The sequence below is a fragment of the Dermacentor variabilis genome, chromosome 2 (assembly GCF_050947875.1).
Source record: "Dermacentor variabilis isolate Ectoservices chromosome 2, ASM5094787v1, whole genome shotgun sequence".
NCBI lineage: Eukaryota > Metazoa > Arthropoda > Arachnida > Ixodida > Ixodidae > Dermacentor > Dermacentor variabilis.
This window is the reverse complement of record NC_134569.1, coordinates 27,057,891-27,081,949: the sequence shown is the minus strand read 5'-3', so window position 1 is coordinate 27,081,949 and position 24,059 is coordinate 27,057,891. Positions and strand designations below refer to the sequence as shown.

Below are 24,059 nucleotides of genomic sequence, written 5' to 3'. Positions count from 1 at the left end.
ACAAGAGGAAATACTATAGAAGCTCTCTAGAAATCGGTGGCATAGCCAGGATGAAGGGGGGCGAGGGGGAGGGGTCCCACCGGGCTGTCTCTTCTTCGGTCGCTACTTTGTTTCTTTATTTTGTTAATTTGACGGCTACCGATCGAGAAGTAGAGACGGCTGTTCTCGTTCTACTCCAATGGGTATTTGTACACAAGACCGGGCTCTCGAAGTGTTGACCAGCCTCACTCATGGCCATGACAGCGGAAGTAGAACATCCTTTTAAACGGAGGCATAACGTGGTATGTGATAAACGTAGGCGCAGCCAACTGGCCAGATAGTTAGGAATGAGCACTGCTAGGCAATATTCAAGCCTAGCCATAAAGAAAAAGAAATGAAAAGGGGAAATCACGGCAAAAGCACCAAAGCACGTGATGGCAAGCGTCTGTTTATAATCCTGCCCACGCGACTGCGCTGGTTTTGTCTCTGCTCGTCTGATGTGCCGCTCGAAGTTGGTGGCAAGTTGTTACGCGAGAGCGTTGCCATTGAAACGTTGGCAACGTTTCAACGTATCGAAGCCGAGAACTAAAGGTCTCAAATGTGGCGAGCAGAAAGCGAGCGGCAGGGGCTCGAGAAAGCGGTGGAAACTGCGGTGAGCAGCGGTACTAAAATCTACCATGAACCAACTAACGTACGCCGGGCTGTTCCCAGCGTTCAACACAGTTTTGGCACGTAAAACCCCATAATTCTTCCAATACACAATGTCAACACTTGCCTTGTGAAAGCGGGAAGAGAACGCGCGACAGAGCAGGTTTGTTTGCGAAGGCTCACTGCTTGACGTCGTGCTCCATCTCAAGTTTTTCATCTCCTCCATGTCTGAGAACTCGCTATAGTCGTAATGACTGAGTTCAAAGCTGGTGCAATCGCTTGAAGGCGCGCACAGGAATTATGCGCTGAAGGAAAGAAAAGAAAGACGATCTGGCGTCATCGTCGCCTTTCTCTTCTTTGTTTTGATTCTCGTGTTCCGATGCCATGCGCGCGCAACTAAGACGACATCTTGGAAGCTCGAATGTGAATCGGTAAGCGACCAAGCGCCGCTCCAAGCCTCTGCTCGGTTGTTGGTTTCCTTATGCGATTGCGATGATCAGCCGTAGGCCTAGCGATTGCGGTTAAGTCTGCGAGGTCGCCGTAAATATGGCATGCTGTGGCGATTTGCAGCTTCATCAGTGCGCTTTCTTGCGTCATGCTGGGTGTCGCTATTGGCTTCGCCCATAACACGCCTTCACTGATATGACATCGTGACAGTCGTATCCACTTTCAGAGCTATGGCACCAGAGCGAAGTGTTAACGATAGTAAATATGACTTTAAACGATAAGCATGCCTGCATTGCTGCAAATTGTTCCGTGTCATGTATAGGAGGTGTGAAAATATACGCGATCAATTTTGTGACGTGATGTTGCTCTTCCGTGCCAAGACAATTACTGACGATTACTTGTCAAAGAGTGAAAATGGTTTTCCTTGGTGCCATGTTTGTTTGAGATGCTTACATATACCAGGTGTTTGGAGATGATTTCCCGCCTTGTCATCTTTTTCTTTCTCATTATTTATTTTAATTTTTTTGCCTGCCAACAGGTAAAGCTTCCTTTCCGGGAGTATACATGGGACGATGTGGACTTCATTATCAACCACGCCAGTGTTGAAGTGAGTTGCTAGTTAAGTCTCCTTGTATCGACACAAATAAGCAGAGTGCTTAATCCTGCAGTGTCGGAATTACTGGACAAGTTACGCTGAACTTACTTTGATTTGGATTGCACGCGGGTGAATAAGGAAGAGTGGAAGGAAAGGGGACAAGGGGAAGCCTCTGTTGTTGTTTCTGTCTACTGGCATGACGCTAAATCAAGATTTTCAATTAAGAGTGTGGCTTAGAACTAGTTTATGCTGGTGTTTACTCGGGTAACTTAGCAATATAAAGTTCCCAAGGCCGATAGGAAACAACATTTCATTACTACTGCTGATCAATAGTAATGATTAGCCCATTATAATGCCAGTAACCGATTCGAGCAGCGTTTGTCCCGTGCATTTTATGTCTTTGTTTCTCGTATTTCTTACGATGTAACCATATTTCGTAAGGCATACGTTCACGCTAAGCGGGGAATAAAACAGCTGCAGCACACCTTTTGCTTCACACTAGTATTTTCAACAAGATATTACTGCGTTATTATTAATTTATTCCCTTTATTGTACTGTAGCCTTAAGACTAAAGGTATTACAGAGGGGATTGGGTGAAAAGAAAAATGAAACAAATAAACACAGAAACAGCAAACTAAGGCAGAAAGAGTTAATGATTAAGGTAAAGTGGATGCTTCGAGCGATGATGTCAGCTGTGGCCATGTGAATATGTGCGATGTCTTCAATGGTAATAACCGCGCCAGGAAGGTGGTTCCATTCTTGAGCAGTCCTGGGAAGGAAAGGCTCATGACGGGCTCTAGTGCGGCACTGCAAAATTCCAATCTTATGGCAATGATCAATGCGAGATGAGACATGTATTGGTGGTGACATAACGTTTCCGCGCGGGTAGGAATTCTGTAAGTGTAATTTGTGAAATGGAGCAAGGCGAAAGCATTAACGATGGGTAGAAAACGGAGGAAGTTGCAAGAAGTTTTTCATAAAAGTTACGCTTGCTGTAAGAATATAACCGCCAAAACGAAAACGCGAGGCATTACTTTGAACGCGTTCAAGTGATTGAATCAGAGTTGGAGAATGCGGATCCCATATGAACAAAGGGTAGTTCATTTTACTCCTAATTAACCTCTTGTATAAAATTAGCTTTAATGATGAAAGAACAGAACAGAAATTCCGCCGAATATAACCTAGCATTCGGTTAGTATTTTTGATTGCGCTATCGATGTGTAAAGACCAGGAACGCGTCCAGGTTATATGGACGCGTAAGTGCCTATAAGAAGTTACGACTTGAAAAACAGTTTCATTGCCAGGATTCTCGCGCCGTCACTGTCCGTCTTGTGCTAAGGTAGCTGCGCATGTTCTGCTAAAGCACATGTCGTCGCGGGACCCTTCTTTACGCCATTCTTGCATTGCGTAAAGCGTTTGTTCACGTTACTCGTCATGCTGATGTATAAGGAATTACATTCCACGCATGGTAGATTGTACGCAAAATGGATAACTTGCGATGTCTCCGCAACGCCTAGACATTCGCGAGATGATGTCTCAGCCTAGTGCTTGGTACGTGGGTTTCTTTCGGCTTTATTTGTGGCACATAGGGGCTTGGTTGCGCCCACCATAGCTTTACTTTTTCCGTGCTATGGATTACCCTTATCAATTGTTAGTGCTTCTTAACGACCAGGTCTTGGCATTGCAGACAGACAAACGCGGGGCGTGGATCACGTGGTGACGATCGTGTCATAGTATTAAACCACCTGTACCGTGCGAAAACACCTCACATATCAAACGAAGATCCGTGTGCCATTAATGCTTCTAGAGGGAGCCCCCCTCCCTGCCAGGGAATCAGGGGGCCACGCGTAAACGCCTCTGCGTTGGATGCACTGCCTCCAACGTCACCAATTAGGGCATGCCGCTTCAGTCAACCATGCTGAATTGCGCCGCACTGAGAATAAAAGAAAGGGGGAGATAGAAAAAAATGGAGGTGGGGCTCGTGACGTAAACGTGACGTGTCCTTAGGTACCGGTATCGGATGAGGTAGGAAAAGAATGTTGCTTGCGGACGATAGTCAAGGTGAAGGGAGAGAGTGTGTATACGTTATTGAAGCTAGCCTCCTGTTATCATGGTAGTGTTACATTGAAATTCCTTTAATCTTCTCTAATAATGAACTAATATAAAGAAATGCTTCTGTAAATCGCTCTCTAGAAAGCGTTCTATAACTTCCAGTATATAAGTAAAACCTCAACACCGTATCTGTTGGCCTTCCGAAGTAAAAACTTCGAGTACACATTCTACTTCAGGTTACATTTTATGTTATCTTGATCTGTTTCTTAAGTAGCGTTGTGAGAGTGCTCCTCTGCACTAGCCAGTTCATAAAAGACGAAAGATGTCAGTAAAAAGTGCTTGGAAGGCTTGAAACTCGCATTTAAGATGGCGTATGTAGAATGCGGTCCACCGTTACAGGGAGCACATGATTGCAGAACCCGTCCGGATTTTCGCCTCTTGCAAGTGTACAACAACCTATAGTCGGATACAACTTGAGTCTGCAGTGAAGCCCCGCCCACGCCATCAGAACCGCCAATCACTTTTCCTCCGCGAGGCTTGAAATAGTTCGTACTTCAAACTTTTCCTGTTACCTAAATGAGTCGGTAACCACAAAAATAAAGTAATAAGCGCGTCATTTTGTACGTTTTCACTCGTCTGTTAGCGTAACGGTGAAAGCCTAATATTTTATTGAACTGATATGAAACGCTTGCTTCGCTGCAACTATTCATTGTCGAATTTCACTTCAATCGGCAGTGAAGTTTTAGGAGTAAAACGGATCAGCAGTGAGATTAACTGTACAACTCTACCACGGACATTTGAAGAGTGAAATACTCAGTCTCCACACACTTTGTTCATATCTGTTGCACACTTCATCGCTTCCGCCGATGAAACGGCTCTTCAAGAACAGGAGACGCTCCGGAGGTATCAAATACGACTCCATTTTGAAATGGTCTCATGACGACAATTTTGTCTGCTTCTGTAATTGGCAGGCAGAGTAACAAACTAGCGCGGTCCGTATGGCTGGGTCGCCAATTGCTGTTTTTTTTTTAAGTTGCAGCCTACTATAGATTTTAAGCATATAACGTGTAGTTATTAGCTGTGTCACCTTAATGCATTGGCACTACTTCTGCAAGTACTTTCAGCGGGAGCACCCGCAAAGTGAGAGCCGCACGTTCGAGTGCACCCTTTAACAGTGGACCAGACTGTACCTTCCTGAATGCGCATATTTCACGTACCTAGGAAGATACACTTTCCCGGAAACGTCTCACCAAGGTGTCCAAGATTGGCGTTCCGCTACCTGAATTGTAAATTGAAAGAATGGTTCCGCGTTCCACGATGACTGTGCTTTCTGACTACAGCACATGCGCAATTGTTCACATGCTAAAGGAACTGCTGTGGATTCAGCTGAAATGAGTGTATATTAGCTCTTTTTTCATTTTTATGCTCAATCATTACGCATATAGTACATACGCAAGCAGCAGTACCAATTGGGAGTAGGGTATCGTTTATGTATGACAAATTTTAAAGACGTGCCACCGCCACGACGCCATGTAAAATATAAATGAAATTAAGATAAGCGCAGTGGAGTCATCAGCACCTCGGTGGCTGCTTCAGTGGCCATGGTGGTCCTCTGCTTAGCACCAGGTCGTGAGTCCAATTCTCACCCGCAGCGGCCGCGTCCCATTATGGTGGAGCGCAGGCAAGCTGATCTGTTCTTCGTCTTGTGTACAAATTAGAGTGCACCAAGTGGTCGAAGGAAATCCATAGAGCCCTGCACTGCGGCGTCCCTCATAGTTCGCATTATCAATCAATCAATCAATCAATCAATCAATCAATCAATCAATCAATCAATCAATCAATCAATCAATCAATCAATCAATCAATCAATCAATCAATGGACCTGTCTGTGCCTTTTCCTTCTCTTGTTTGTGTTCGTGCCTTGAACGCGGCAGGTTCAGCCAGCCGATGTTGAGCCGTGTCTCAGCCGCGCATCGCTGGCGCAGGTGATTCGCGAGCGGATTCCACGTACGCCAGCCATCGAGGAGTTCTACCGGAGCCGGTTCGGCATGTTCACGGTGCGCAGCAGCGCCGACACTGACGACCACGCAGCGCTCATCAAAGTCGAGTGCGTATGGCGGACCACGCTTGTGCCCGAATTCACGCGGCGTATGCAAGCGGCGACGTTTATCATACGTGTACGAGCGGTGGCAGAAAGCAGTTCGGGCGCTGCAGTCGCTCACGCGCAATCGCAATTTGCATGTAGAGTGAGCGCCGCCGAGCGCCTTTTCGAGTAAACATTTATCGCGGTGTGTGCATTCTAATGTGACTCGTTAAACATGAGTCACGAGCTTTCCTGCTTCAGGTTTCATCTCCTCACAACACATGAGTACCCTGCTTAAACTTTAAGCTAGAGTGACTTGCTTATTACATTTTGTTACCTGGCATGTCGCTCACGGAGTAAACGGATCTTGCAATCTCGAAATGGAATTTGCGGGAAATTCAGCTAATGCCCTATGTTAGGTTATGTTTATGGCCTATGGCAGTTTGTGTCTGTACATCAGAGTGCATCTTTGCAGTCGAATGCCAGTCGTTCAACACTACATTTATCACAAAGCTTTCTGCGTTACATAGAGTAACATCAGCACGTAATGAAGTAGCGCCCCCTATAGGGGCCGCGAGCGCAAGACGCCATTCTTTCTTTCCTATGTAAGGCTGCATTCAGTGAATTAGAATTTACGCGGGGATGTAGACTCTAGTTGTCCAACCATGCGTCGCGCATGCAGAAATATAAGTTTATGCAGTCGAGCTTTGAGGTTTGGCCAGTTAGAATGCAGGCGAGAGCTTGCACGGAGAAGGAACGCGCGGAAGTAAGCATTTCACCAAAGTGGCCATAATGCTTTCGTATTCCCACACGTAAGCATTCTTAAGTGTGTGTGCCGAATTTGTTGTTTCATACTGGGAGAGAAAAAAATCTAGTTCAAGTGCAGATATAAACCCATCAACGCAACGTTTGCACCCGCGGTATACATTTAGGTGGTGCTGATATCGCGGGTGTTTATCCTGGCCACGGCGGCCGCATTTCGATGGGGGCGAAATTCGGTGCACGTTAAGGACCCCCAGGCGTCCTATACTACGGCGTGCTTCATAATCAGGTCGTGGTTTTGGCACGCAAGACCCCAGAATTCTTTTTTTATCGGGGGTGTTTGGGGATAGCTACAACATCTTATCGTGGGAACGGTTCTTGCAACTTTCGTTTCTTTATTGGATTGGGGGTGGGGGGGGGGGGGTCATGATTATACTCACCGATTGGTTGTACACAATGATTTTTTTTCACTGCTTGCGTTATCGCCAGAATGTTGAATTTCAGATGCACGCTCGTTGCTGAATGTGCTAAATTTTTGAAGGTTAGAGTTGACATCATGCTGGTGGGTTTATACATACAAAACAAGTTATTATGAAGAAAACTCCGAGAAACACTAGCATGGAGAGGAGAAATCTAACTAGTAATTCACATAGAAAGCATTCTAAATAGCAAGTAAACTTTAATAAGAATAACATGTTGGGCTTGTTGAAAAGTAATAACCACTTTGAGTCTAGAACAAACTACTTATTTGTTAGACGGGGACCTTTTATTCGGTCTTTTGATAACTGCGTTTCACGGCCTTAGCCGTCAGGTGGGAAGGCAGGGGAATTCACTACTGTAAAGCTCGGTAGACGCGGGCGAACTATCTATAGGAACGGTCGTTCTGAAGGGCTTCCGTTCTGACGTGTTCATCCGTTGGCAGGAAATGCTGTGAGGCGCCGTATGAGGGATTATCGAATGGCGCGTAGTCGGGGGAATGTCGCGGACGCAGCATATCGAGCTATTTCAGATCGAAGAGTTCTTGGTTCGTCATTTCTGTTACGAGCGGCTTACGGGTTCGCTGCATTTAATAATTTCCTGTGCCGAATTCCAGTATAGTCGAAGTGAGGGATTTGGGCGTCAACAACTAAGTTTAAGATATATTAGTCGCGGGACCTAAAACGATCGAATTACTTTTGCCCGCTCTTGCCGAATATTACTGGCAAAACATTTGGCATAACGAGAAAATCTCTAACAGGCCGGAACGGTTTTCATGAACAAGGTGACGTGAAACGGCACGATTTTGCCTTACACATGGGTGAGCTTACACAATGACAATTAAACGGTAGCTAGGTTCATCTGATTCGGGCGTCAACCCACAAATGTGCTCCAATATTAATAAGTTCTGCAGAACTGTTTGTGGAAAGCGAAAATTAATTTTGCACCAACTTCACGCAAGGAGGCATGACCGCGTTTGAAACCGACGGTGTTGCTAGCTATGACCCATGCACCCGTTTTCAACCTCGTCCTTGTCGAACCGCATTTTAGTATCAGCTGCCCCATGTACTACCGCCACTTTTTTTCTCGCTTGTATAATACTCTGTATCCTGGTGCTCAATGTTACGGCACTGCTTGCACACTCTCTGGTCACGCTGGCTCACCTAAACGCCTGCTATAGTGAGTATCAAATCCATTCTTCAGAAAGTTTTTTTTTTTAGTGTGCTGATTACTTAGACGTTGATCAGTGATCATTGCCGACGTTAGGCGAACGCGAGTGCGTCACTATTAATGTTTGTTAGAAACTAACCGTTACAGCCATCGTCTAGACCCGGAGGTCTCCCTCCCTCCTTACTACTCCAGGAAACAAATATTGTTGTGTTGAGTGCATTCCCACTAGGATCTGGTGCTCAGCTTTCCATTACGTCAAAGTTCCCCCCAAAAGGGGTGCCACCCTTATGTGCATCAAAATTCTTTTTTTTTCGTCATACTTTGATAATTATGTACCTTGTTGAATACACCTTACTTTCGTCGGTAAGATTGTCGCGCTTGTACCGTACCTGTAGTGGAGCTGTGTAGGTTTGCTTGCGGTACTGCGAAAGGATGCGCGGCGCGGGTTACATTGAAGACGAGAAGCAGAGGATGGACTTTGTAGATACGGTCAGTGGGATACCTTTATAGAGGTTTACGGATACTCGGCGCTAATGAAATTCTGCTCCCTGTGGAAAGCAAGGTGTTCTTTAAGCGTAACCAAAGAACGCAAATGACGCTGCAAGCAGTTTGCACTAATATCATGTGAATATCGGAGTATTTGTCAGCGCGGAAATTCGCAATGGCAAAGCGCGGTTAGAGTCGGCGGTGACTTGCCGGATAGCGATATGTTTGCTACTTTGGGAAAGAAGGGAGTTTCTACTTTTGTGCCAGTACAGAAAGGATGTCATTCTTTGCTTAGTTTTTTTTTATGGTTCTGACCGACAAATGAAGTCATTTTGCACCGACGACGTGATTAAACCAGCGCTGAGCGCTGTTTTGTTTCGCTTGCTGCCTTCGAGACTAATATTGTGTAGTATTCAACAAAATTATTTCTACTGAGATTTACTTTCAATATAGCTTCCATTAGATGTGCCACTTAGTCCACAACTTCTATGTTAGTTCCAGCATGAAGTTACCAATCTCTGTCTGCACATGCACCAGCGTGCGTGGGCCCAATTATGTATCGTATCCTCCGTTGGTGCGATTTCTGTTCTATTTCTGTCCAATGGAAGCACTGAATTATTTTATTACAGCATCTCAGTGTGCTCTGTGACCTAGTCACCTAATGGTAAGCCGCAGGACGCAAAGTAGCAGCGGGGCCGACAATAAGATACGTTCAATATACGTAGCACACGAAACGATGTCAAAAGTCCAACGACGCTGTGTAGCTTGTACGACTTCTCATGCCTTAGAAAAGGTGGCAAAAAATTCGACGTTATTGGACAGCTCCCCGTGCTCTCTTTACGAAAGAAGTACATATACAACTGTGAATTTAACCTAAAAGAAATCTTGGGGCCTCAGTTCTGAACGTTTTATTTTCGGTGGAGGGTCTCGAACGTTTAATTCCTCGGATGAAAAGGAAGAATGTGTTTTTTCTTCTTCGGGCAAGTCGCTTTGTAGATGGCGAAACAAAAAATAACGAGATTGCAGAGGGAATGAAATGACACTACAAAATAAATTGCCAAATAAGGCCTTTGAAAGACATTATTTTAACGTAAATTTGCGGTAACATGCTTCGGATGTTGCATGAAGCAGGTGCCTCTGGCGCCTACCAGCGAGATATCTGATGCAATGGTCACGTCTGGCTCGAAGAGGCATATATAGAGTGCATGTTTCTTGGCGCCATAGAGTTTCACTCTATGCGTATTCCTATGGGTGGGCAGTGCAACCCGGACGAAGGACCAAAGGAATTAGACGACACGAGCGCGTACTTCCTTTTGTCCTTCGTCCGGGTTGCGCTGCCCATCCGTAGGAACATGTTCTATCACCAACTCGGCCAGCTAGCTGTGTTAATTCGCTCTATGCTTGGCGCCTCGCGATTGGGCCTCGCGATGGCATTTAGGCTGCGCTGAAGTGACAGAGCATGATGAGATGAAGCTATGTTGTAGAACCAACTGTAGCAAGATAAACTTTGGAACCTCAGCATGCTGCTCTGGCCTAGAGCGTGGCAGCCTTGAACGTTCGAGCATTAAAATTGAACTTATGCCACATTTCAATGCGACAACGGCTTGAATCACGTTGCCATCAATTGGCTTAACGTTATAAAAATTTGTTTTCATAAAATGCGCAAGCGACATGGATAATCTCAAAGTCAACAGATGTTGTATTGTTACGGCATGGACTACAAGGGACGTGTTCTATTTGTAAGAAAACATGTTCACGTTGGGACGCCTTTCCTTTCCGGTTAAGTTGTTTGTTTCATTCCATTTTGCGTCTTGTACTTTTATGCGTTTCCCGTCTTTTACCTTCCACTTCAGCTTAATAAACTTTGAAGTTGTTTGAACAACTACAGCACTAGCCTTGTCAAGGCGTTAGAAGGATTCTTTTTCTCATTGAGGAAATGAAAAATTTTCCCTCAGATATCTCGCAAGTGATTAGTTCCATGATTCGTAGTAAATGAACATGTATGAGCACAGGCTGGCTTTTATTTCGAACTTTCAACATGTGCTTCGATGTGATAAATACACGAAACATAATTAGTGGTATCATGCAGACGTAACCGATCGCCGATAGCCATTTACCCTGCCAATAGTACCTGTTTTGATTTGAGCTAATCAGTGGGATTTGTCCTGTCATGACGATGTTATAGCAAGGCTTAGCAAAAAATGAAGTAGTACGTGAAGCTCAGAGCTATCGTGAAATTCTGTATGGCATACCGAGGGTATACACAGGCGAGGTGATAAAACACTGAATCGCATTAGAAAAGCAGCTTCTTTATCAAATGAACTTGACAGCAAATAGATGTATACATGCGCCCGGTTGACTGCTGTGTCTTTGCACAGGATTCTACTTGTTTCTATAGAAGGTACAGACTGCCTACCGACGGAGGTCAACCGGTCAATTTCTTTCGGTCTTTTGATGTCCGCAGACATCTGAATAACCCCCCCCCCCTCCTTTTTTTTGCGGGAAGCCCATGTCGTATAGAAATACATCAATCAAAAGCGCTAAGCTACAAGTCCACAACTCGAGATGTTCCAGTAAACCAATCTTAGACTTTCCAGCAGTGGGAGGCCTAAACAAATATTTTTGCTGTTGTAACCCATACCACCAAACAAATGTGGAATGCGACTCAAGTTTTTCTGACGAGCTACGCAGTTGTACAGCGCGCGCGGCCGAATATTTCTTTCTTCTGCCTCGTTCTCATCCCCTCCGGTAATATCGCGTTCGATGGTCTTTGAGCTGTCTGCCACACTTGCACTCCAATTTTTTTGACTAGGGTTGTTTTGTCTGTCTTACCGGATTTTGTTGCTCGGACCGGACGACAGGCCTGACACCGACCTCGTGTTTGGTGCCGAAGAGCCTGACCTCAACAAGCATGCAGGGAGCTTGGTACTCACAAACACCTCGGACAGCCACGTCGCGTTCAAGGTACGGCGCGCTTTTGCCGCTAGTTTACACTTAGGAACAGCGCTGCCTGCACAAGACTAACTTTCAGGCCAATAAAGTCGGCAGTGAGCGATATTTAAGCGCAGATTGTGTGTGGCCAGCGAAGGAGAAGAAAACACGCTGCCCTAAAACTTTGGTTTGGCCTACTTGATTTATTCGAAAGACAGCACGCAAGAAAAAAAAAAAAACAGAGTGAACGGACACGTAAAATAAGACGTTCTGTTTCTCGCGTGGTTCTTGACGTATATTTTCAAAACGAAAACATTTGAGGTAGTGTTGTTCGAATAGTGAAATTTACGAATTTTATCTAATACGAACATTCCTGAAAAACGACTTTAGTATATTAAATTGAATACCGAATGCTTTCGCATTCTTAAAGTGACTAAAGAAAGTTGCACGGAGCGCTTCTGGTAAACAAACTTTATTTACATTATTTCATACATGTAATTCCATTTACAGGTAATTTTCGGTTGGCCCAGCGCCTTATATTTCACAAAAAAGCAGAAAGGTGATCATAACTGACATATGATGATATCTGGTTTACCGTGACTGTTACAGGTAAAGAAAAAAAATCACGCCACCAGGGGTGCGATCTTGTACGCGTTACAAAATAGAACGGAGGCGGTTCGTTCTTTACGTCACGAAATAGGCGGTATGTTCCGTTCCGTTCGTCCGATAGCAGACGACACGGAATGATTGGCAGCAGATATCACGTCACAATTGACGTCATGGCGTTCGGCACGGTTCAAATTGACGTATCGTATTTGGCTCGGTGGAACGAACCGCCTCCGTTCTATTTTGGAAGGCGTACAAGATCGCACCCCAGGTGCACGCAGAGCGTCGTGTTCGTTGAATTGTAGTGCTAAAAATATACAGCATCGCACATTGGTTTAAAGGGATACAAGAGTGGTGGCCTTGGCCAAGTAAATAAAATAATTTGTGATGATTTGTACACATGCTGTCGAAACGCTGAAGCATAACAGCAACCCACGATGGGAAAAATAAAATTGCACTTGATATCAGACGAGCGCGATTATCAAAGTAACATGCACTCACGAGCATCTCCGTTGTATGACACATCCTGAAAACAGCCGACACGACGGATCGCAAAATTAGACAACCTGACAGAAGCCACTGTGTCCTCGCTGCTGCCGTCATTTAAAAATTATGTTTGCAGAGTTAGCAAAAGCGGCAATTCTGCGTCATTCTATTGCGGAAGTGCTGGGGAGCACCGTAGGATAATTTCGATGATACCTCCAATCAAAGCTTTATTTTTCCAGAGTCCCCAATCTCCAAAATAATGTCAAATGTGACCAATACTGGAAGTTCAATCGCCATTTCAGATGGCGTATATAGCAGCTAAAAGAAGAATTTAATCAGAAATGTTTAGTACCGCCTAAAGGAACTGTCGGTCAAATGGATCGATTTCCACCGGTGCGGTGGCGAAAGAGTGATAGCATCAATATGCATTTCTTCCACTTTAAGGTGGTATTACATCATGACGGTGCCCCGTCGAGAAAGAAATAGGCAAGTCATTCTCTGTCGATCTTATTTTCAGATTAAGACAAACAACATCGATGGATACAAGGTAAAGCCATTCTTCGGGATCATTCCTCTTAACAGCACCGTGAGCGTCAATGTGGCCCAAAATCCAGGTAAACACAAACGTGAGCGCATGCATCGTTGCACCCAAAAGGCGACATTTCTTAAAGGAGTCATTTTGCGTACGGGAATTTAAACCATAAAGAAAGAACTTGCGTCTAGCGTGGGAAACGCTTATGGCAAGCTTGCTTGCGATTTCAGGAGTGTGGCATTGCACTGCTGCGTTGGACGTCGAGGGTTCGTTCCCGGCCGCAGCAGCCGCATCAATATGGGGACGAAATGACAAAAAACGCTTGCTCAGAATAATTTAGGAGACCAACAATTCGGCGTGCCTCATAATCAAATTGTTGTTTTGTCACGTAAAATGCCATGAATTTAATTCTATAATTGACTGCGATTTAAGAAAACACAGTGATCATTAACGGCAAAAATTTGTTGAAGACAAATCTTATACCTCGGAATCAACAACATTGAGACCCGATTTTGTTTAATCCAGCCTAGATACTGGACTACCTTTAGCATGCATCACTCTAGCTGGGCACTGCCCTCCCCCACCTTTTGCGTCCCCCCTCCCCTTCCGTCGTTCTCCAGTTAATGTGGCAGTTGGGAGGCGCATTTTGATTCAGGCCCCGAAATATCAGGCACATTTAAATAAAATTATTTTTCACTATATATTTCTTGTACTGCTCGCTGCCTTCGTATGATAGTTATCCAACAAAATTCTGGGCCGTTGAAGTACAGAGTTTGGTAGCCAATACCTGATACGTAAAATCCGTAATTTACCTGGCAGTATACTCAAAGCGGCGGAAAGCGGTGTAAGGTCACGTACGCGTCGCACAATTGCCACGTCTGCTTTTTTTTGCCGGGTTATAGTCGTAACCCAACATTTTTATTTATTTCAATATATTCGGCGGTAGCCTAATGATAGCTTGTCACATGTACTTGACTACGCAGGACACGAGATAAAACGTTCACTGAACAGACCCTTTCTTCCTTCCTGATGCAATCAACCGGTAACGCTATTGGATGCGCTAACCAGTTGAACGATGTGGCTCTCTCGACACAAAAGGAAACGTCGGAGATGTCCGTTGAGCTTAAGCGCGCGTTTCCTTGATCTCTACGTGTGGTGCAGGCTCGGAGTTCCACGCATCGGACAAGCTGCTCATTATGACCACGGGCATTGAGACGCTCGAGATCAGCCCCCGCGAGCTAATTGACCACTGGAGATCCGTCGCCAAGGACAACATCAAGGAACACAGGTGAGTGGAACAAAAAAGAAGGAAGACGCGCTGCACGCTGTTCGCCACCAGCGCACTCAGGCTTTGCCTCACAAGACGTCGCAGAGCGGCCAGCGACTTTGGCGCTCTTTGTATCGCCTACAATGAAGTTGTGCCCCAGAGAGGCACTTTTGCCGCTTCGTTTCATTTTTCTCACACGGGTTAGGATCGCACGGATCGTCTTTGTCACACTATCACTTTTGTGTTGCAAGAAGCAAGAGAAGCACACACACGCACACGTGTGTGTGCGCACACACGCGCGCACACGCACACACACACACACACACACACACACACACACACACACACACACACACACACACACACACACACACACACACACACACACACACACACACACACACACACACACACGCACACGCACGCACACACACGCACACGCACACACACACACACACACACACACACTTTGTGTGCGATAGTGACGAGCATATGCCTCGACCGTCCATATGCGATCTACGGGTCAGACGCATGGGCTATTTATAGATTGTTCGTCGATAATTACAGCCTGATCGCTGTTGCTCACATATTTGCAAGAATGTACAACACTATTCGTGCCTCGACGACATTGCGAGTGTTCTGATACACGCTGGTGGTTTTTGCGCCGCATGTGGCGCTACGGCGAACAGGCTCCGCTGCGTGAACGTGTCGAGCATGGCGTCCCAGAAGCCGACGTCCGAACTGAAGGAGCTCACCTCGCGATCCGGCACCACGGGCCCCCGCCAGCCTAGCCTCGGCAAGGAGAAATCGTACCAGTCCTTCTGCCCGCCCAAGCCCTCTTCACCCGGCACCTCCTCGCAGCTCGAGATCATCCAAGACGTCGTCGGCGACGTCCAGAGCAAGGTACGTGCGGCACTCCGCGACCAAAGGAAGTGCTCAAACGTGCCGTCAATGCTGCATCGCTTCGCAAAAATTGGTGGTACACGAAGGCAGTGGAAGGCTCCTTTCTGAGCCATTATTGCGAGTAGAAATTCGATATTGTGTAGTTGACTTCGTGAATGGTGAAAAAATGGCATCCTTTCCGAATTGTAGCACGAAACTGCAATTAGCTACGTTAGACCATTGCTTCAAGTGCGCCCTCTGCGTCAACTCAAATATGGAAAATGCGCAGTTAATAGCGTTTCTGCTTTGTGGCATTTGTAGATTTGTCATCTTGATGCAGACAATGCGAAACCTCGTGCGCATGGGCAGTGGGGGCAAAATTATGCTGCCATCAGATTTTCACATTGCAGTGCAGCGTTTAAATGTGGAATGTTGAATTACACGTCGTCGTCGTCGTCGTCGTCGTCGTCGTCGTCGTAGTCATCATCATCATCATCATCATCATCATCATCATCATCATCATCATCATCATCATCATCATCATCATCATCTTTTATGTCCACTGCAGGACGAAGGCCTCTCCCTGCGATCTCCAATTGCCCCTATCCTGCCTCAACCGATTCCAACTAGCGCCCGCGAGTTCTCTAATCTCATCGCCCCACCTAGTCTTGTGCCGTCCTCGACCGTGTTTCCCTTCTCTTCGTACCCATTTTGTTACCCTAATGGTCCAATAGTTATCTAACCTGCGCATTACATGACCTGCCCAGCTCCATTTTTTTTTCTTTAATGTCAATTAGAATATTGACTATGGCTGTTTGGTCTCTGATCCAAACCGCTGTCTTAACGTTATGCCTAACAAACAGCTCTCTTAACGTTATGCCTAACATTCTTCGTTCTATTGCTCTTTTTGCGGTCCTTAACTTGTTCTCAAGCTTCTTTGTTAGTGTCGAAGACTCTGCCCCATATGTCAGCACCGGTAAATGCACCTTCATTTTCAATGGTAATGGTAAGCTTCCAGTCAGCAGCTGACAATGTCTGCCGTATGCGATCCAACCCATTTTTATTTTCCTACTAATTTTTCTCATAGCAAGGTTCCCTGTGGTTAATTGACCTAAATACACGTACTCCTTCACATACTGTAGAGGCTGACTGGCGATCCTGAACTCTTGTTCCCTTGACCGGCTATCTGGCACACTCTGTGTTAAGGTCATCAATCATTTGTTGTAACTCGTCTACAGTATTGCTCAATAGAACAATGTCATCGCCAAACCGAAGGTTGATGAGATATTCACCGTCGACCCTTACTCCTAAGCTTTCCCAGTTGAATAGCTTGAATACTTCTTCCAAGCACGCAGTGAATAGCAGTGGAGAGATTGTGTCTCCCTGCCTGACCCCTTTCTTTATACGTATCTTTCTACTTTTCTTGTGCAGAATCAAGGTAGCTGTGGAATTTTTGTAGATATCTTCCAAAATATTCACGTATGCCTCCTCTACTCGTTGATTACATAATGCCTCTATGACTGCTGTTATTTCTGCTGAATCAAATGCCTTTTCGTAATCTATGAAAGCCATTTAGAGAGACTGATTGTACTCTCCGGATTTCTCGATCACCTGATTAATGACATGGATGTGATCCGTTGTATAGTATCCCTTCCTGAAGCAAGCCTGTTACCTTGGTTGGCTAAAGTCCAGTGTTGCCCTTATTGTATTGCCAATGATTTCGGTGAATATTTTATATAATACTAGGAGTAAGCTAGTGGGCCTATAATCTTTCAATTCTTTAACGTCTCTCTTTTTGTGGATTAGTATAATGTTTGCATTCTTCCAGTTTTCTGGGACCTTCGCAGTCATTAAACACTTCGTATACAGAGCCGCCAGTTTTCCAAACATTATGTGTCTTCCATCTTCGATTAAGCGACTCTTATTCTATCTTCTCCTGCCGCTCTTCCCCGTTTCATGTCTTGCAAGGTTCTTCTGGCCCCATTGCTAGTTATAGGAGCTTTTGTACCCTGTTCTTTACTGCTTCGAATGGAGGCATTCTCGCTCTTCTGGCTACTTACTGTACAGGTCAGTATAGAATTCTTTCGCTGCTGTTACTATACCTTCGAGATTGCTGATGATATTACCCTGCTTATCTTTCAGTGCAAACATCTTGGTTTGTCCAATGCCAAGTTTCCTTCTCACTGATTTCAGGCTGCGTCCATTTTTTACAGCTCCTTTAGTCTTTCTGACGTTATCATTTCGAATATCCCCTGTTTTCGCCTTGTTGATCACTTTTGAGAGTTCCGCGAATTCTATCTTATCTCTTGAGTTGGACACTTTCATTCTTTGTCGTTTCTTTATTAGGTGCATTGTTACCTGGGAGAGCTTGCCTACTGATTGCCTTGGTGCCTTGCCTCCCACTTCAATTGCTGCCTCTGAAGCCAGCCTGGTTACGGTTTCATTCAATGCCTATATGTTATCTTCATCTCTGTTCTAAGGCTGCATATTTGTTTGCAAGTACCAGCCTGTAGTATTACATATATGAATTACGTATATGTTCGTTTAAAGTTACCGTTGGTTTTCACTCAATCAAATTTAAAGGAAAGTCGATTCATCAGTAAAGCTCCAAAACAGCGCCTAGAGATAGACACAATAAGGCATATGCGAAGTGCTGACTACAGAGTATTTCATTTTGAAAGCGAGCACAGCTGCTGGAATGTTACAGAGACCTAAGCTTATATGTGCGGGACTTGAAGATCGTGACTACGGCAACTGTTTTACTTCAGCAGAGGTCATAGATAAGGTATTGTTGCATGAGGAGATAAATAATCCAGAAGAGAGATATTCGAAATGGAGACAGTGAAAACACACAGCGATCCGTATGGAGCACCTCTTTCTTGTTTCACAAGGAAAGGACCTTTCCGTGCGAGGCGTAAGCAGTGCGTTCACGTGCCTTTTATCAAACTAAAGTACTTCAAGGCGACTAAAGTGCAAGGCGAATTCGTTGTGTGCCTCTCGTTCTGAATTCCCCTCGGTGTGAGCATTGTCGCGGCCCATCTTATGGCAAGGATGCCAACACATGGCAAGCGCAAGATGAGAGTAAGAAAATGTGCATTTACCATTTACAGTGAGCACGGGAAATGCAGGAAGTGCTCCGAGCCAGCGGTAGCTAGCCGCGACGTCCTCGCTTTGCACGAGGTGAGGCGTAGCTGCAGGGACGCGATGCTCCACAGAACTTGAGTGCAAGGGAGACACTGCAGAGGTGCTAGTCGCTCTTGTTGAATGGTTCTCCATATGTACAAGAATAATTCCACACGTTCTCCCCTACCATGAAGTTATTGTTGAAGCGACTATTTCGCATCGGTTTCGTGTGGTTTCCAAGAACGTAAAAAGCAGCGTCAGTTTAGTAATGTACAATGTTGGGCTAGTTGGGGTTTTATGTCCTTCTTTCTGTTTACCTTTTGCAGCACTTACTTTGACAGAAAGAACAAAAAAAAAAAGACATACATGATAGGACGGCGTCCAGAAGGGTTCGATGATGGGGTCGTTAGTCGTAGCTTGATTTCAATGCTCAGTCACCTTTAGGAAATGAAAGAGCATACCAAGCGGCCAGTAGTGACAGTTTCAACACTGAAGCCTCTGGTTTTCTCCGATTTATGCATATCGATTAGAATTTAGGCCTTACAGAGCAGGACATAACATAGTGGCATTTTGCATAGCCGGGATTAGAGTTTACATACCTGAGTCGTACAGTGACCAGAATTGTGTCTCCTGGGCTATCGCGAACTGACGCCATCACCAGTCTCGGCGTTTGTACTAATACAGTCTTTACATCTCGCATCAGGAGGAAGCGAAAAGTTTGTTATTGCAAGTATACTCCATGCACTGGAGAACGATGTCTGCTTTCTAGAGAAAAAGAAAGATTGGGCCTGCATCTTTTACTGTAAAAATAAATAAATACATAGGCAGAAAAGCCTGCAATTAAGCCGTAGAGTGACTATAAGTCAGTGGATTTATTTCACGGATTCTGCTCGTGTAAGTCTTTCCTAAATTTATCGAACTTCACCGGGCTGAGGCAGTAGATTCAGTCACATGGGTACTACGTTTATGGAGACTTGAATCCGGAATTTTCTTCTGCCCCCCATTTCATTTTCAATAAACCTGTTTTTACAATATTTTCGTGGCAAGTACTTCGGGCCCATTGGTATTCACAGGACTAATGCACGAGAACTTCTGCCTTTAAATTGTGGTGAGTATTTCTCCAAGCGCAGACTTCCCTTTCATATCTCCTACACAATGGCAAATGTGGGGTCACTATCAACGAAAATTTTCCACAGTGCGACGTTACCAGTGTGGGAATGCCGGGATGCCGAAGGACTTGCCTTGAACATGGCTCAGCCTAAATTTTGGTTATGGCTCAGCAAATAGTTGCCTTAACCTTTCTAACACGTAGCACGGGTGAAGGCAAATTAAAGACTATTTTATACTTTATTACTGTAGAGAATTTTGAATGGACAATTTTTGCACAATGTTTCAGGGGTGTTATACACATTGAGGCTAATCTTTTGCTGAAGCATGAGCGTTGACAGATGTTCTTGTGTTTGACGCGTGCCTATGTTGACATTCAGGCACGTACCTAGAATATTTTTTCAGGGGGGGGGGGGGCAACCCAAAGTAACTTTTCCTATGCAAATGAGGGGGAAGGGTACCTTTTCTAATACAAATGTGAATAATGCTCACCTTTCGCCATGAAGACACGTAGACCCACAAAAGAAATGAAATAAGGTGTATCTCACAGGTACACCTGTGAGATACACCTCTCCTTTATTTGGCAAACAAGTTACCATATCACGCGGACTCGCGCAGGAAAGAAGCGCAGGAAGAACACTGCCAAGAACAATTAAACAAGCGAAAGTCTAAAATAAGGATTTCTAGTAGCGTTTTTTGAACTAGCTCTGGAAGAATTATAGAGAAATATATATTTGCGGAGCAGTCGCGGTTCTTTTGGATCGCTCGTTTACTGCTCTACCAACTTATGTGCCAAAACAGACACGTATTATTATTTGGGAAGTTGCATAACGATGCATGGCCGCCAGTCCTGTACAACCGCGAAAATCGCAGGACGCCGCGGTTCTAGACGTACTGCGCCCACCGCGGAAGGTTAGAAAAACCGCTACATAAGCACAGCAGAGAAGTAGACACGTCAGGCGGCTCGCCTGATAACTGTACAAGCATCAGTCAGAACACGGAATTGTTCTCCGTGTTTTCTCTACTTGTTTTTTTAAATGAAAAGATGTTGATACATAACTATTTTCGCAAACAACGGGTAAATTTGCAAATTTTCGATTTCCCTTCCTGTTTGGCTGTTGCCTTGGCTCGCTCCCTTAGTGGACCACTTAATTTCTCAACTCTGCGACTCTTATTTTCAGTTGCCCATTTTGCACGAAAAGTGCTGTACAATTAGGTAAAAACCAGTGAGGTAACGTGTGGCAGTCATATTGCTTATGGGTTTAACAGTTATTGCAGGGTTTGATGATGAAGGCTGTTCCGTATTATTTTATTTTCCATTTTATCTATCCAATATCGCGGGTATATGGTTCCGAGGAGCTGCCAGCGTTGCGGAGAGCCGTCACTCGAGGTAATAATGAAGCAAAATGAAAAGTTCAACGCAACTGGCGTTTCCTCCAGCCGCAACTCATCCCACGTGCATACAGACCAGCTGTGTACGAACCGAATCGCTTTCCTGATCCCTCGATCAGTCCCAACAAAGAAGGTTGAACTAACAAAGCAACAGCGATGCGTGACCGTTGAATAAATGGTGACAAAGCTGGCCTTTACACCCCAGGAGATGTCGATAACTAGCGCCACCCAACAGGAGTGAAAAAGGCAGCAAAATGTTTACCGCCGAATAGCTGCATATTATATTCACCGCTAATATATATATATATATATATATATATATATATATATATATATACAGGGGAAGAGAATGACATGGACGTTCTCTTGTGTGTTCTCTTCCCCTGTCCTCGTATATATATAAGTGGTCAATATGATATGCAGTGAACACCAAGTGGGCCAAATGAAGTTCTTCTGACGCCGAGTAGCTGTCAAGTCTCAAGATTGATTTGGCGGCGCTTTATGGATCTGATTCGAGGAGTGGTGGCGTGGGCGGGGTTGGGGGGAGATATACAGCTAAATTTCGGGGCAGGGGGGCCCTGGGTACGTGCCTGGTTACATTTCAAACTTCAAATAACAAGTCTTAATGGTGCCTATTACAACAGCTGCTATCGTTGCTATCGTTATTGGGCAATGTATTCGGATTGGTTTGCCTGCGCACCATCTGCGTTGATTCAGCTTGACTGGTTGGTTCGTACGAAACGTAGGCGACGGACGCCGACAACAAGACCCTTCAGCTCACAGCAGAGGTTGCATTCACTAATTTGAGCTCCGCTGAAAGTGAGCTGGTGGCGCGCCGTCCCACGAATGAAGCCTCTCCCGAGTGCGCGTGAGAGGCCGTCTGTCGTCGCAGAGAGCTCTCAGGAAAGGCCGGAAGCAGCTCCGCGTGAGGCCACTGGTGGGCGTCCGGTTCAGCTTCGAACATCAAAGAAGCCGCGGCTGTGAGTTTACGATGTGAAAATGCTAGGCGGTGCGCGCAGCAGACATTTCTCCAGCGGTATTTCGGGCGCGTCTCCCTTCGCACTTGATTTCGGCGTGCGTGCAAATGCAGGCTCACTTATAGATTGCTCCACGGCGCAAGACTCGGCAACTGCTGCCGCGTGGTTCGCGTGACAGTATGCTCAGGACTGCTGTTAAAATCCACTGGTGATATCAAGTGGGATTACGTGCCGCGGGAGCCACCATTAGGAACGCGGCCTGGTCTCTCGCCCCTAAGCAACACGCCACGTGATCGGTGCGGCTTCCGCTACCCATCCACCGCAACGCGGATATTGTAGAACGCCGCCCACCGGCTGGTGACGTTGCATATCTAATGGCATCGGAAGCAAAGCGGCAGAAAGAAAGAAAAAAAAGAAGGAAATATTGGGGTTGTGCGGCCTCTGAGATGCACTTTGTCGAAGTGAAAATGGCACTCACTAACGCCTCCCCCCCCACCAACCTTTTCCCCGTGCCAGCGTCCAGAAAAAAATAAAAACTATGTCCTGTGCTATGCGCATTTATGTGGTACAGCTTAATTTAGAAGGTGAGACATTGGGATAAGCGAACTTAATTCCAAGACAACTCGGGCAAGTGTGTCGCTTCCTTCATCGGTGTGTCCTCTTTCTTTAACTATTTAAGTATTTACTGAAATAATTATTAGTTACGTTATCCACTACTTCTACGTGGAATTACGATAAAGAGCATACAAAGAAATAAACGTTGTACCAGGTATGATTAGCATGATCAATGGGCACTGTAGATCACAAAAACGCAGAAAGCAATAGAATGAAAGAAGAAAATTAACAGCAAGTCAGGGCACAGTAGCAAAGTGACTCTTAACACAATGAAAATTCAAGGGCGTAAATATTATCTTGGCAACCTCGTGTCAAACGACAAGACGGAGAGCGTCAGAGTACGTGAATGGAAAGTTCCAGCGCGCATGCGCACAAAGCATTCAAGCAATTTAAGCTTCTATACCCGATGGGCTGTTTTTTCTTGCCACATTGAGTGACGGCTTCGCTGCGTGTGAAGCCGCCCCGCCATTTTTTTTACCATCGAAGTGTGATTATAGTGTGCGTATTTGTCTGACGCGCTGTGGCTTCATTTTTTTTCCAGTGCTCACCAATTCTGTCTTCACATTTCACTCATGTTATCGCACTGGATGTTGTCTTAGTTTTCTGATAAATTAAGACTAGCATGAATTAAGTGGACAGTACCCTGTAGTAACGTAACAGGGCGAAAAAAAAAGATTACACACACTTTGTTCTGTTTTTGACAGCTTGGCGATGTCTACCAGGAAATGAGCGCGATCTCTCGGCGTCAGGACCAGTTCGGCTACGTCTTACTCGCTACCATGGTGCTGGTCGGGGCAAACCTACTCATGCTCATCGTGGTCAAGAACTGCCAGTCGGCCACCGAGTGGTACTGCTGAAAAACTCCGCTGTGTTGTAGACGGCCTGACCCTTGTCAACAACGCGAAGTACACCGTGCCTCCCAGCCGAAGTGAACCGGGCCAGGCGAGCGGGTGAACGCCGACAACCGTGACAGAGAAAATGGGACCGAAAAAAAGAACAGAGAGAATGGAGTGTCAACTCAGCTGCGACTGTGCGTACCTAGTCGTTGTTTTTATTGCATATAAGGAGCTGGAGCTGACAAATTTTTATTTTTCAGTGTTCATGTGCAACTTCAATAAACAAATCTTTATAAAAGTTGTTGACTGTTAGCATATAAAATGTGCCGATGTATCTGCCTTTGTATAGGGAGTGTGACCGATGTTATAACACGTTTTTTATCGCACAGTTTGGTTACTCGTAAAGGGAGTTTATTTGCAGAAATTCTCATGAGGATGAGTGTGCAGAAAAACATTTCTGCAACTAATGTCCGAAACTCGCTGCCCTTGTCTTTTTTTGTTTCATTTGTGACTGCGGTGTTACAACATTAAAGAAAGTTTTATGAATCGCTGTGTCAACTTGATCACGCCTTAGGTGTGCAGCATGAAATTATTGTTCGATATATT

General features: G+C 45.3%; 1 protein-coding gene across 3 annotated transcripts in view; it reads left to right on the top strand.

The window, feature by feature from the left end:
* Positions 1-23,999, top strand: part of LOC142571534 (motile sperm domain-containing protein 2-like) — a 59,458-nt gene extending 35,459 nt beyond the window's left edge. For 2 of the 3 annotated variants that reach the window (XM_075679964.1, XM_075679966.1), the window contains exons 8-14: positions 1,613-1,681; positions 5,656-5,828; positions 11,561-11,663; positions 13,240-13,336; positions 14,416-14,542; positions 15,211-15,424; positions 23,322-23,999. In XM_075679964.1, coding sequence (XP_075536079.1) covers positions 1,613-1,681; positions 5,656-5,828; positions 11,561-11,663; positions 13,240-13,336; positions 14,416-14,542; positions 15,211-15,424; positions 23,322-23,474 — 936 coding nt within the window. In that variant the 3' untranslated portion in view covers positions 23,475-23,999. The remainder of the gene's footprint in view (positions 1-1,612; positions 1,682-5,655; positions 5,829-11,560; positions 11,664-13,239; positions 13,337-14,415; positions 14,543-15,210; positions 15,425-23,321) is intronic. The other variant, XM_075679965.1, reaches the window with a different exon arrangement.
* The last annotated feature ends 60 nt before the right edge of the window (positions 24,000-24,059 follow it).